General features: G+C 34.1%; 1 protein-coding gene and 1 long non-coding RNA gene across 4 annotated transcripts; both read left to right on the forward strand.

The window, feature by feature from the left end:
- Nucleotides 1-3,083: 3,083 nt before the first annotated feature.
- Nucleotides 3,084-6,467, forward strand: LOC115706173 (serine/threonine protein phosphatase 2A 57 kDa regulatory subunit B' kappa isoform). 3 transcript variants are annotated; one of them, XM_030633717.2, is made up of 3 exons: nucleotides 3,084-3,605; nucleotides 4,488-5,660; nucleotides 5,828-6,467. In XM_030633717.2, exons 2-3 carry the CDS (start codon nucleotides 4,512-4,514, stop codon nucleotides 6,200-6,202), a joined length of 1,524 nt encoding a protein of 507 aa, XP_030489577.1. In that variant the 5' UTR covers nucleotides 3,084-3,605; nucleotides 4,488-4,511; the 3' UTR covers nucleotides 6,203-6,467. The 3 variants fall into 3 exon arrangements, with proteins under 3 accessions (XP_030489577.1, XP_030489578.1, XP_060964240.1); XM_030633718.2 differs by having other exon boundaries at nucleotides 3,112-3,605; nucleotides 4,388-5,660; XM_061108257.1 differs by having other exon boundaries at nucleotides 3,112-3,605; nucleotides 4,447-5,660.
- Nucleotides 6,468-8,651: 2,184 nt separating this feature from the next.
- LOC115706686 (uncharacterized) lies at nucleotides 8,652-9,441 on the forward strand. The gene is made up of 2 exons (XR_004009620.2): nucleotides 8,652-9,001; nucleotides 9,090-9,441. It is a non-coding gene; the product is annotated as an uncharacterized LOC115706686 (long non-coding RNA).
- Nucleotides 9,442-13,001: the final 3,560 nt, after the last annotated feature.

The raw sequence follows: 13,001 nt of genomic DNA on the forward strand, positions 1-13,001 counted from the left end.
ATCAGTATTCCACAGGGCAGAATCGTGCGAAACAAAGAGTCGGGTACTCAGGTATAGAGGCCTTATAACATTCGGGGATGGAAAAACTGCCCCAACGATTCTATTAACCAGAGCATTTGTGTGGAGGATCTAGACCCATAAGATATATAACATGTCAACAACTGTAATATCCTAACATGTCAACTTTACCAAGACAATTGAGATTTGATTGAGGATGAGGTGAGTATTGTTGTATTGGATTTCTTATTCACATGTCGATTGTTAAATGAGCTTAATACTACAACCTTAATACTTGTCCCAAAGGGAAAATGTCAAACATTGGTTAGTGACTTTAGACCAATTGTGTGTTGTAATGTGTTATACAAAGTGGCTATGAATATGATGTATACAAGATTGAGAATCATTCTTCCTATGCTAATAACTCAAACCTAGGGGATTTATTCGAGGGAGATATATTTCTCACAATAAAATAATTTGTCGAAAACCTAATGTGCCATTATGGAAGGAAGAACACCAGAGCAAATTGCATGATAATACTGGACTTGAAGAAAGCGTATGAAACGATAGATTGGGAATTCATTGAAGAAATATTGAGAGCCTTTCACTTCCCTCGCACAGTCATTCTATTAAGAATCATGAGATTTTTTCTCAAAACTAATTTGTGATAAGTGGAATAATCCATGTTCTTACATATAGCTCAATAATTTTATATTTGATCTGCGTGAGATAATGTCATCCAGTACGTTCAACTAATAATAGTATGTATACAAAAAGTCCTAGATTTTTCTTGATGTTTAATAGAGCATTGCATGGTTATTTTGAAGTTAAATGAGGGTTGAGACAAGAGGACTTCATGTTTCCACTACTATTTGTCCTAGGGTAGAATATTTATCTGGAATCTTGAAGAAAATAGGACAGAAAAGAGACTTTAAATTCCATGATAAATGCAAGGAACTTGAGTTAAATCATAAGTGTTTCGCGGATAATGTGTTCATATTTAGTCATGGTGATTTTAAGTCCATATACCTTACACTTCAAGGCCTGAAATTTTTTTCAGAGACATCAAGATTATATCCCAATAAATCAAAATTTGCTGTGTATCGCTGTGGCTGTATCCAAGAGTAAAATGCCTTTTAGATACTTGGAGTGCCGATTTGTGCATGTGACATATTTGTAAAATTTCACATATTATTTACAAATCGGCACCCCTCAAGTAAGTAAAAGAGCAATGAATCAAAATAACCAAAATCCCAAGAGTGAAATTCCAAGAAAACTAAAGACAATCTGCTGCACTTGAGCATTTTTCCTAATGATCACCTTTGCATGGTGTGCGGCAGGGAAGTAGCTAGAGAAACAATAGAGAACCTCTTCTTCCAGTGTCCAATTAGTAGAAGGTGCCTTGAGGAGCTGCTGAAATGACTTAAATGGAAGACCTCTGCCTCTACAATAGGTGCGGCCTAATTGAAGCGGATTAGAAAAAAGTAACATGGCTAAATGCAGAAAATAAGTGCTTATTACTGTAATTACTGCTGCAATTTACCATATACCTATATGGAAGGAGAAGAATCAAGCTTATTGGCTCCAATGTATACAACTCCCATCTACAATAGTCAAGACTATACAAGTGGAGGCTAGGAATAGAATTCAAGTAAAAATGCCAAAAAAGGTTAGTAGTTTAGATAGAGAGTGGATGCTAAACTTGTAAAGTAAAACAGTGGGAAAAGGATTAATGTAATCCATCAGGCCTAAGGGTATCATATTGGAAGTTAATACAATACTTAATGTGTATAAATTTTGTAAGCAGTTGGTATATTAATTGTTGTTAAAATATAAATAAAGATTAAAGAGTCAAATAAGAAGTTGGGCTGCTATTAATTACTCTGAAAACTCTTCGGTCTGCCACTAATTAACTCCACTAATTCCAGAGATAGGTCCACGTATATAAAAGTGTTACACATAAATAGACTGTTTTACCCCTCCCCTCCCAAAATATACAAATGAAGAAAAAGTGAAGGTGGTAGGGTTGTAAAACCTCATTATCATTATTTGGAACAAAATACCAAAACTCCTTTACATAAGATTCACAACTACCACTTCTAAAAAGAGAAACAAGTTTAAGTTCAGCAATCAAATTAGACAAAAGGCCATGTATTGATCCATATGTTTGTACTGTTATCTCTAAGCCTTCTCATTTTTTTTAACCTTCAACCTTAAAACATCCATTTGTAATTTCCTAGTCACCCATGTATATAATAAATAAATATATGTTGCAATTTTACCAAGAATATTTATATATTAAAGAAGAAAATCAAAACATAGAGTTCCCTGGCTTGTTGCAGTCGGAACATGCCTTTCAGAAGATTTCTATTTTAATGTTTTATATTTTAAAGTTGATTCATTGGATTGGATTCCCTAAAAAGGTAGAGCCTCCAGGAAAATATGCTAAACACTTTGATTTGAAATTTGATAGAGTTGCTTTGTGCCAACCCAATTACTTGTTTCACCCACTTATAATTTCAGTACAGTTAATTTTAGTAACAATTACTATCAGAAAAATATCTTATTCTATATATATGTCCTGTCTTTAGACCATAATGCTTTTTTTTAGCAAAGTTGAAAACAACTTACAACCTAGAAATCCTTATTGGAATTTACCAGAAAAATAAACTAGAAAAAGAAAAGAAGAACAGTCAGTTTAAATACTTGATGGTTATCCAAACATGTTTTTTCTTTTATTCCATTTAAGACTAAAAAAAATTACAATAATCTTTAGTTTGAAATTTGATGCTTTTGGTGGGTAACATAACTTTTTATTATTTTTTTTTCTTCAAAACCTAACAACAAAAATTGGGGCCACACCAAACGACACACATCTGGTGCATATGCTCAAAACCATACCAAGGTTGGTACATAGTACTAATCAGCTTCTCTTATATACCCCACAAATACAAGTACAAAATACAATACAAAGCTATGGCTTTTTTTTTTAACCAAAGTAAAATCCAATATGTAGAGAATAGATCTAAAAAGTGAGAATAAGTATTGTTATTTATTTCAAAGAAAGAAAAGGATCTTAATAATGTAATTCCATTTTTTTTTTTAAAAAAGTACTTTAGAAATAATTATATATATATTTTTTAAAAAAATACTAAATATTAGTACTTTTCTTTAAATTTTTTAATTTTGTTTGTTTAAATTTTTGGTTATGTTATGTTGGTGGACTGGTAGTACCTGCAATTCTCAGAAAATGCCACACCGCTTATTCTCTTTAATCGAGGTTCTCTTATTGATCTCCTTCCATGGACTCAAAGTAGATCAATATCAGAGCGAAAGAGAGGAACCTTCACACCCAGTTCACCCCAAACACGGTCTTATAATCTCTATCTAAGGAGGCTGAGAGGCCATACTGTGTGTTGTGTACTACTGTTTTTGGGTTTATTTAAAAGTAAAAGAAAAGAAAACTAATAATGCTTCTTTCTCTTTCAAAAAGGAAAAAACATTATGGAGTGAGTTTTTGAGGTTATCATGACCTTCTTCTCTTGCCTTTCTCATCTCCTAAAAGCCTTTTCCTTGTGATTCACTCATACCCAGTTGTTCAAAATCAGGTATTTTCACTTCATTCTCTCTCTCTTTCTCTCTGACTGTGTACTTTAGCTAACTTGCATAGATTTACTTTTTTCTGGTTTTGAACTTGAAAGTTTAAGCATATGCATTGTTGTGGATAATGGGTTAGCTTTTTTCATCATTTATTTTTGATGTATATCTACACATATAGACAGTTTTATCTTGGGTTTTGTTTAGAACTAGATCCTTCGGTGTCTGTTCTATCTTGCTCCTAGTTTTGGTCCCAGATCTGGGTTTCTGTTGACCAATTTGACTACTTTGACTTAAATCTAGGCTTGTTGTCATAGCTAAGTATGGTGTCTCATTGACTTTTCTTCTAATCTCGTCTTGAAGTGTTCTAAATTGGGGTAACTTTTTGCTTTAAATTTTACTGGGTTGAGTTATAATTTTGATCTGGGTTTGTAATATCCAAACCCAAGCACCAAGATTTGTATATAGCGGGTTTGGTTGCAGACCCATTTTCCTAAAGATATCTTGTAATGTTGAGAAATTATCCCCCACTATATTTTAATTTACTTACATATCATTGTAATAAAGCGTAGTGCTTTTGATATTAATCATGATGATTCATTTTTTTTTTCTTTCCCTTGGTTGATAGTTGAGTCTAGGCACTCTTATTCCTGAATGCTCGCATGTTAAGTAGTGTTCTTGGTTGTCTTTTCAGAACGGGAAGTAATATATTGCTATTAAATGAATTCTTTTGCTTAATTTTTATACAAACAACGGCTCACGCACATGATTTTTATTTGTCTGTTATTTGTAGTTGATGATCAGTTGAAGAATGATATACTACTTTCTCACCAATTTCATTTGATATTCTAGTGTTTTTGGCCATTGAATTAACTGCAAACTTATTGACCCAGAAAGCAGCATTGCTATTTGCTACCATGCTGAAACAAATTCTGAGCAAACTCCCACGGAAGGTACCGAAATCAGACACTCTAGATGCTGCAGGGAGTGATTCAGGCAGCAATAGCAAGTTGGGCAATGGATTCCCGTGTACAATAGGTGGGAGTTCTCTTTCCAGCAAGTTAAGTGTTGTTAAACGAGTCTCTTCTGCGGTATTCCCAACAAGTATTGCAGCTGGAGCAGAGGCAGTAGAACCTCATTTATCCTTTAAAGATGTCTCAAATCAACAGAAGCAGAATTTATTTATCAGTAAGCTGAACCTCTGTTGCGAGATCATTGATTACAGTGACACAGCCAAGCAAGATGTTAAACGGGAAACTTTGTTAGAGCTTGTTGATTTTGTTAATTCTGGTTCAGCAAAGTTCACGGAACCTACAATTTCAGCAATGTGTAAAATGTGTGCAGCAAACCTCTTTAGAGTATTCCCACCTAAGTATCGTTCTATCATTGGTGGTGGTGAGACAGAAGATGAAGAACCAATGTTTGATCCTGCTTGGTCTCATCTACAACTTGTGTATGATCTGCTTCTTAGGTTTTCCAGCAGTAACTCACTTGACACAAAGTTGGCAAAGAAATATATTGATCATTCTTTTATTTCAAGATTACTTGACCTATTTGATTCTGAGGATCCAAGAGAAAGAGATTGTTTGAAAACAATTCTTCACAGGATCTATGGAAAATTTATGGTACATAGGCCTTATATCCGTAAAGTTGTCAGCAATATCATCTACCGGTTTGTCTTTGAAACTGAACGGCATAACGGTATTGCTGAGCTGTTGGAGATTTTTGGCAGTGTAATTAGTGGATTTGCCACTCCATTAAAGGAGGAGCACAAAATCTTTTTGTGGAGGGCTCTTATTCCTTTACACAAACCAAAATCAGTGGGTATTTATCACCAACAGCTAACATATTGTGTTTTACAGTTCATAGACAAGGATCAAAAGTTGGCCGGTAGTGTGATCAAAGGCCTATTGAAATACTGGCCGATAACAAATAGCCAGAAGGAGTTGATGTTCTTAGGTGAGATGGAAGAGATTTTGGAGTTGATCAATATGGTTGAGTTCCAAAAGATTATGATCCCACTATTTCGACGAATAGCTTACTGCCTCAACAGCAAACATTATCAGGTATAAGTCTTGTTTGACAGATATCTAGACATTTTGCTCTTTTGTATCGCCTGGTTGTGACTTTTCAGGATTTTCGTTTTCTTGGTGGGTAACAACTAAATGATGTGAATAACTACTTCCTTCATTGTTGTGGTGACTATAACTACCTACTACCCCTCCTTTTTCAGGTGGCCGAACGAGCCCATTTGTTGTGGAACAATGAGAGCGTTCTTAATCTCACCACTCAAAACCGGCAAGCAATTCTACCACTTGTCGTCCCGGCTCTAGAGCAGAATACTCAAAATCACTGGAATCAAGCAGTGCTGAACTTGACATTGAATGTGAAGAAGATATTCCGTGAGATCGATGAGGAGCTTGTCCTTGCTTGTCAATGTAAGTTGGAAGAGGAAGCTTCAAGATTAAAAGCTGCAGCTGAGAAGCGAAGATTAACTTGGGAATTGCTTGAAACAGCCGCTGGTCTCCCATCCCCAGCTACTACTACCACTGGTGCTGGTAACTTTCTAGTTCCCGTAAAGCCTGCTACATGCTCTGTTGCCTGCTAATTCATGTGGAATAACAGTATTTGGTAAAGAAAGTCAATCATAGTATGAGATGTTGGTTGTTGGAAGATATGAGTTTGGGATGAAAAATTGGGTGTGTATTAGTGCCTGGATGTTGTGATAAATTGTATTAGTGATCCCTCCCTTGCCCTTGAAATCACAAGAGGCCCTTTTGCTTGCAATATTATGTCAATGAACGTCTGATGTATATTTTCCACAAGTGCTGTTTGTCTTTAGCTTAATATCTACCTTCCATAAGTTGCATTTATTACCCCTTCTAAGAAAATATTGATCTTAGTTCAGGTGTTTTGAAGGCTCTTTCTTTATTTTTATATATATTTTTTTTGTAGAAAGATGCATTATAAATACTGTTAGCTATAGTTTTTTTCATAGTTATATGATGTTCTTGATGAGGAATTATGACAAATTCAAAAATTATATACTAATATTATGCAAACTTGTTCAAGAAAAGTGATGAGAAGCTAATAAAGTACAAGCAGTATTATTACTTAACTATGTAATAAAACCATGAATAGATTAATATTGCTTTTACCCCTACTTATATGAGAATAGGATTCTTTTGTAGGGGCAGAGTTGTAATGAAACAGGCCATATTTTTTATTTGAGTTTAGACGAGAATGTTGAGACGGTGGATAAAGAAATTTATAAAAAGGAAATGAGAAAAAAGAAGAAAAAAAAAACAGATAAATATAAGAGCATGAGACCCACTTCCAAGTTGATATGACCTGCCCTGTCTTGTCTCAAAATTATTTATTTTACACATGTTCCACAGCCACTATTGACTGATAGAATTATTATAATAATAAGTCATCACCACCTGCCACTACAATTTGTAACACTATCATTATTTTGAAACCAATTTAAGCCACTTCTGAAATATTTACGATAATAACAAAAAGATCCCAAATAAAAAGAAAATAAGATGAGGGTATGAGTTGTATTAAAGTCATAAGATCATGAGATTGTAAAGTGTAGCTTATCAAAAGTAATAGATGTTTTTATACTCTGTATTGGACTTTCTATTTTATTAAGTAAAGAGAAAATAGTATATCTTATTATGTTTAGTGGGTTATCTATATGTGTCTCATTCTTTTATTAAATTATGTATATCTCATTTAAAATCTGAAACTAAAAAAATGTAATTGTCATTATTGTCCACATGACCATATCAGATTTACATGTGAATTTACAAAATTTGTTAATCTCTTTATGATTTGATATAGTTTAATAAAACATCAACCACCTGCTACCACTACAATGTAATACAATAAATTTAAATAATAATAAAGTATTAATTTTAAATGTCTCCTTTAATGTGAATTGTCCCATAAATTTTAAAAGTGACATTTGTCTCTTGTATTATAATTTTGACATTTGTTTATAATTATATATATTTTTCAATTAATTTGCTAACAAATGATTTGAAAATTAATAATTTTATTAAATAATATTTGGGATGTATTTAGAAGTGACTGTGGAAGTAACTGTATAATTATTAGGTAGGGTAATTATTAGAGTGGTAATTACACAGTTTAGATTACATTGTGTAATTACCTCCAATTACACACAAATTCAATTACATTGTAGCTTTCCAAATGCACCCTTAGTAATTACATGAGAAAATAGTAATTTTTAGTAGCTAATGTTTAATATGGAAAGTTTTTAGTAATTACACAGTGTAATTACATTCAATTCTCATGGGGGGCCATGAGAATTAGAGGCTGTAATTGAAACCCCTCAATTACTTCCAATTACACAGTCACAGTGTAATTACATAGTCCGACAAACATGTCAAATTGTGTAATTACCTCTAATTACACACAAATCCAATTACATTATGGCTTTCCAAACGTACCAGCAAGGTGTGTTTGGATATGAGGTAGTAATTACATATGAATTTCTAATATCTTGTTTGGCAAAATAGTTAGTAATTACATAGGAAAATAATATTTTTTTAGTAGCTAATATTTAATATGGAAATTTTTCAGTAATTACAAAGTGTAATTACATTCAATTTTCATGGGAGCCATGAGAATTGGAGAGTGTAATTGGAACCCTCAATTACTTCCAATTACACAGTAGTTACAGTGTAATTAATGTTCAGACAAATATGCTAAATTGTATAATTACCTCTAATTACACACAAATCCAATTACATTGTTGCTTTCCAATTATTAATAATTTTTTTATTACACAGATGGTCTGTCATTATCTTTCTTCCCCATGGATTGTCTCACTTTTTTTCTTTTCTCTATTTTATGCATCAGTCTTCCAATATTATTAGAAGATAAACATAATGTCTTTATAATCTTATGTCACCAATCTTCTTAATATATTTTACATCTGATAATACAGAAGGGATGAATGTGACTTGTAAAATTCAAAAGATGTTTCAATTAACACTCTAACCATATAATTAGGAGAGAAATTATAAAATTATTCAAAATAAAAAGTCAGATATGAGCTGTATGACGTTGTTGGTACAATTTTTTGGTCACAAAGAAATGGGCCACAATAACGTTAACAGTGACACAAATCATACAAAATATTGAAAAGTATAATATAGATGAACAGTGACTTGTGATCACAGTTCAGTGATTATAAATTATGTGCCCTTTGAAATAATATGATGATATCTGAGTTTAATTTTGCTTCACTCTCTAATCTCTATTCTGTATTTATCTAATTTTAAAAAATGGATGCTCCAGGGGAAAATGAGGATCAATCATACCTTGGACATGTTAAAAAGCGCCACGAGGATAAAGGCTTTTTTTACGCTTGGTAAATATTATTATTATTTTTCATAATTAATCATCTAATTATTAATTGGATTTAATTTTAATATATTTTTGATATATAATTATTACAGTTTGTTTGCCCTGTGTTGCTGTTTCTGCTGCTTCGAGACTTGTGAATGTTGTTTTGATGTTCTTTGCTGTGGCTGCTGTTGATCATCAAGGAAAATACACATACATACATATGTATGAATAAAGGGTGTTCATCATTTCATGATTTTCTTTGTGCATTTATTTTTTATCTTTTTGGATTTTTTTTTGTAACGTTAAAAGAAGGAAAACTAGAAAAGATAGTACTGTTCAATTCACAGCAGTGAATGATAATTAATTTTATCCAATCTTCTTTCTTCCTTTTAATTTTACTCTCTTTATGTTAATGTTATTGTGTTTGATGAATAAAAAGAAAGTATATGATGCTTTTAATGATGATATGTCTTCTTTTATCAGCAATCTCAGACCACAATGATAGTGCCTACAGTAAATAAGTCATGAGTATTTTAATCTTTTACTGTCTTTATAATCAATTTTCACCTTAATTTGCGTTTCATATTTTTATGATATGAGACACACTGGCAGAGTCTGGCATCAGTCATCATGTGCCCTTCATTCAAAAGTTCATATATACCCAACCAAATGCTCTTGAGCTTCAAATTCAGGCTTTTTTTTTAATGCTCAGAAAGAACCAAAACAATGTTTTTTTTTAAGATTGTGTTGGGTCAGCTAGGAAAAAAGGAAAAGAGCTGAAAGTAATACTGATGAGTATCTATATGGGGTGTTGGAATAAACTTAACAGGAATAGTAAGTACTATCATATATGATTTTTTTTGGAATAAAGTTAACCGGACTAGTTATGAACTTCTTTTAATGTAATGGAATATACTCGGTAGTTTAATTAAAACATGTAGGAATTTGGAAAATGTGATTAAGATTAAAACTACTTTTAATCTTTTAACTAATGAAGGTGAAAATGAGTGTTAGAGTATTTTTTTTCCTGTCCAAATTAACCATCATAAACAAAACTGGACTGGATAAACAAAATTAGTATTATAATAATTGTATTTTCTCTCTCAATTTAACACAATGTTTGGTAGGAGGGAGAGGTCGGTATTGGAGGGAGAGAGATGGGAGCAAATATCTATTCTTCTTGTTTGGCCAAATAGATTTGAGAAGGAAAAGAATAGTTAGATGTTGAACAAATCCTTCTAAATCCTCAATTTAGAATCTTTCTATGGAATCACACTCTCCCTTTTAAATGGTTAGAAAAACTTGTTGGTATCTTTTCAGAGATGTAGATTTTTGGTTTGCGAATGCCAGCTTTGGCTCTTGTGGTCATGGAATGAGTATTGGTGGCTGGAATAGATTCAACAGGGGTAGGCTCACTTGTATTGGAGGGATTATTTTCTGGTATAGGGATGGAAACAGAGGCAGGTATGGAATGAGAATTGAGTGGGGAATTAGGAGGTTCATTAGACTCGGTTGGAAACTGAGACACAGAGTTAGAAGACTCACCTGCTTCAGACCTGGAAGGATGAGAGTGAGTAGATATAGATTGGTCAGTCACAGTAGTTGATGAGTTAGGTGGCACAGGTATTAATGCAGATGGTAAGTAACTGATAGTTTTAGCTGAGGTAGCAGAGGTTTTGTGTGCATGGGGAAACACTAACTCATCAAAGATAACATCCCTAGAGATGTAGACACGACCATTAGAATCTAAACACTTATATCCTTTATGATTTATGCTATATCCAAGAAAGGTGCAGGGTGAAGATCTAAACTGTAATTTGTGTTTGTTGTAGGATCTAATGTTAGGAAAGCATTGACATCCAAAGGTTTTGAAGGTTGTATAATCAGGTGTGATATTAAACAACACTTCTATTGGAGATTTGTTTCCAAGAACTGGTGTAGGTAACCTATTGTGGATGTAGACAGCTGTTCTAAATGCTTCATCCCAAAATTTTAATGGCATGGAAGCTTGAGCAAGTAAGGTGAGGCCGTTCTCAACAATATGTCTGCTTTCGTTCAGCCAAACCATTTTGCTCATGGGTTGTGGGACAAGGATGCCTATGGATTATGCCACATTGGTTTAGATATGAAGTGAAGGACCTATATTCACCTCCCCAGTCACTCTGAAGGACTTTTATTTTGGTGCCTAACTGAAGTTCAGCTTCGGCTTTGAATAATTGAAAAGTCTTTAGTGCATCAGACTTGTTTTTGAGTAAATAAAGCCAAGTGAACCTAGTATAGGCATCTAGGAAATGGATATAATATGTATATCCATTGAGAGATGTTGTGTGAGAGGATCCCCACAAATCTGTGACAACAAGTTGCAGTGGCTGATTATATTCAGTTGTGGAAAATTTTGGGAATGGAAGCTTGTGTATTTTTCCTAGACAGCAGGCAGAGCAAGTTGAAAAGTGTTCTTTATTATTGATAGAAATATTACAAGATTGAAGAACATTTTTAACAACTTTTTCACTAGGATGACCTAGCCTATTGTGCCATAAAGTGTACAAGGAATTGCTAGGCTTATTACATTGAGAAGAAATAGAACTAATGACATTGGCTTGAAGAGAAGAAGGCAGGTTGTGGTCACTGTCATCTGTTGTAGACACTGAATTGGGAGAGGGCTGAAGCTGGATATGGTCAAAAGAATACAGGCCATTCCTGTGAATACCAGTCAGGAGAATGGTGCGAGTCACCTGGTCCTTAACAAAACAAAAATCAGGGTGAAATTCAAAGAATACTTTATTATCTCTAGCAAACTTTGAGACACTAAGCAGATTTTTTGTGATTTTTGGCACATGAAGCAAGTTATTAAGGACAAGAGACTGATTAGATTGTGTAAGAATGGAAGAAGTACCGACATGAGAAATGGACAAACCTGTACCATCTCCAACAAAGAGATTGTCTTGGCCATTGTAGTCAGCTCTATGCATCAGATTTTGCACATCAGGTGTGCAATGGTTTGTTGCACCAGAATTCGGGTACCAGGTAGGATCTTGAGAGGCAGTTGCTGAGTTTTGAGCCAAATTAGCTTGAGGCTGCTGTGAGACATTGGTGTTGATACCTGTAAAGCTTTTGTCAAAGCGATAAAAGCAATCTATAGCAACATGACCGAGTCTATGACACAGCTGACATTGAATCCCAGAAGGTGGAGGGGGAAATCTGGTTCCTCTTGCTGCAGATATTCCTCCTCGAGTACCATAGCCTTGTTGAGATGACTGAGAACTAGTGCCCCTGGGAGTTCCAGCACTATATCCACTTCTAGGAAAACTGAAGTACGACTGTGAGAAATTTCGATTTAGTGCAGGAGGCCTCATGTTTCGATTGAATTGAGTGTAGTATGCTTCAATACTCGGTTCTTGCTCAAGAGAGTACTCAGTATCAGTCTTAACAAGATTAACACTCATTTCTGGTTCCAATTCAATTTTCTCGATTCTTGATTCAGATGATAGAAGCAAAGCTTCAATTTCAACGACTGTATATCCTTCAATTCTGGTGTTTGAGGATATTATGAACGTGTCATATTCACTCGGAAGACCTTTGAAAATGGCAGAGATATGATCACAATCATTGATTTCTTCTCCAACACTCGCAAGAAGATCTACTGTCTGTTTTACTTTTAGCAGATACTCATTAAGCGACATTGATCCTTTGCGAAGGTTTTGAAGCTTGGTTTGAAACTCCAGTATCTTTGATGAAACACGCAGAGCAAAGTATTTCTCCAAGGCGTTCCAGATCTGGCGAGCTGAATTGCATCCTACCATCCGAGTTAGAAGACTCTCAGTCATCGATGACAGGAGCCACGATACCAGAAGTTGATCTTGCACCTCCCAATTAGTGAAAGCATAATTTCCATTAGTTTGATTTGCATCATTCAAGAACTGTGGAGGAGGAGCAGAATCTTGGATGAATTTCATCAGTCGATTTCCTCGTATAGCTGCTAGGACCTGCTGTTTCCAAAGAAGAAAGTTATGATCGTTAAG

This window comes from Cannabis sativa, chromosome 1, assembly GCF_029168945.1.
Source record: "Cannabis sativa cultivar Pink pepper isolate KNU-18-1 chromosome 1, ASM2916894v1, whole genome shotgun sequence".
NCBI lineage: Eukaryota > Viridiplantae > Streptophyta > Magnoliopsida > Rosales > Cannabaceae > Cannabis > Cannabis sativa.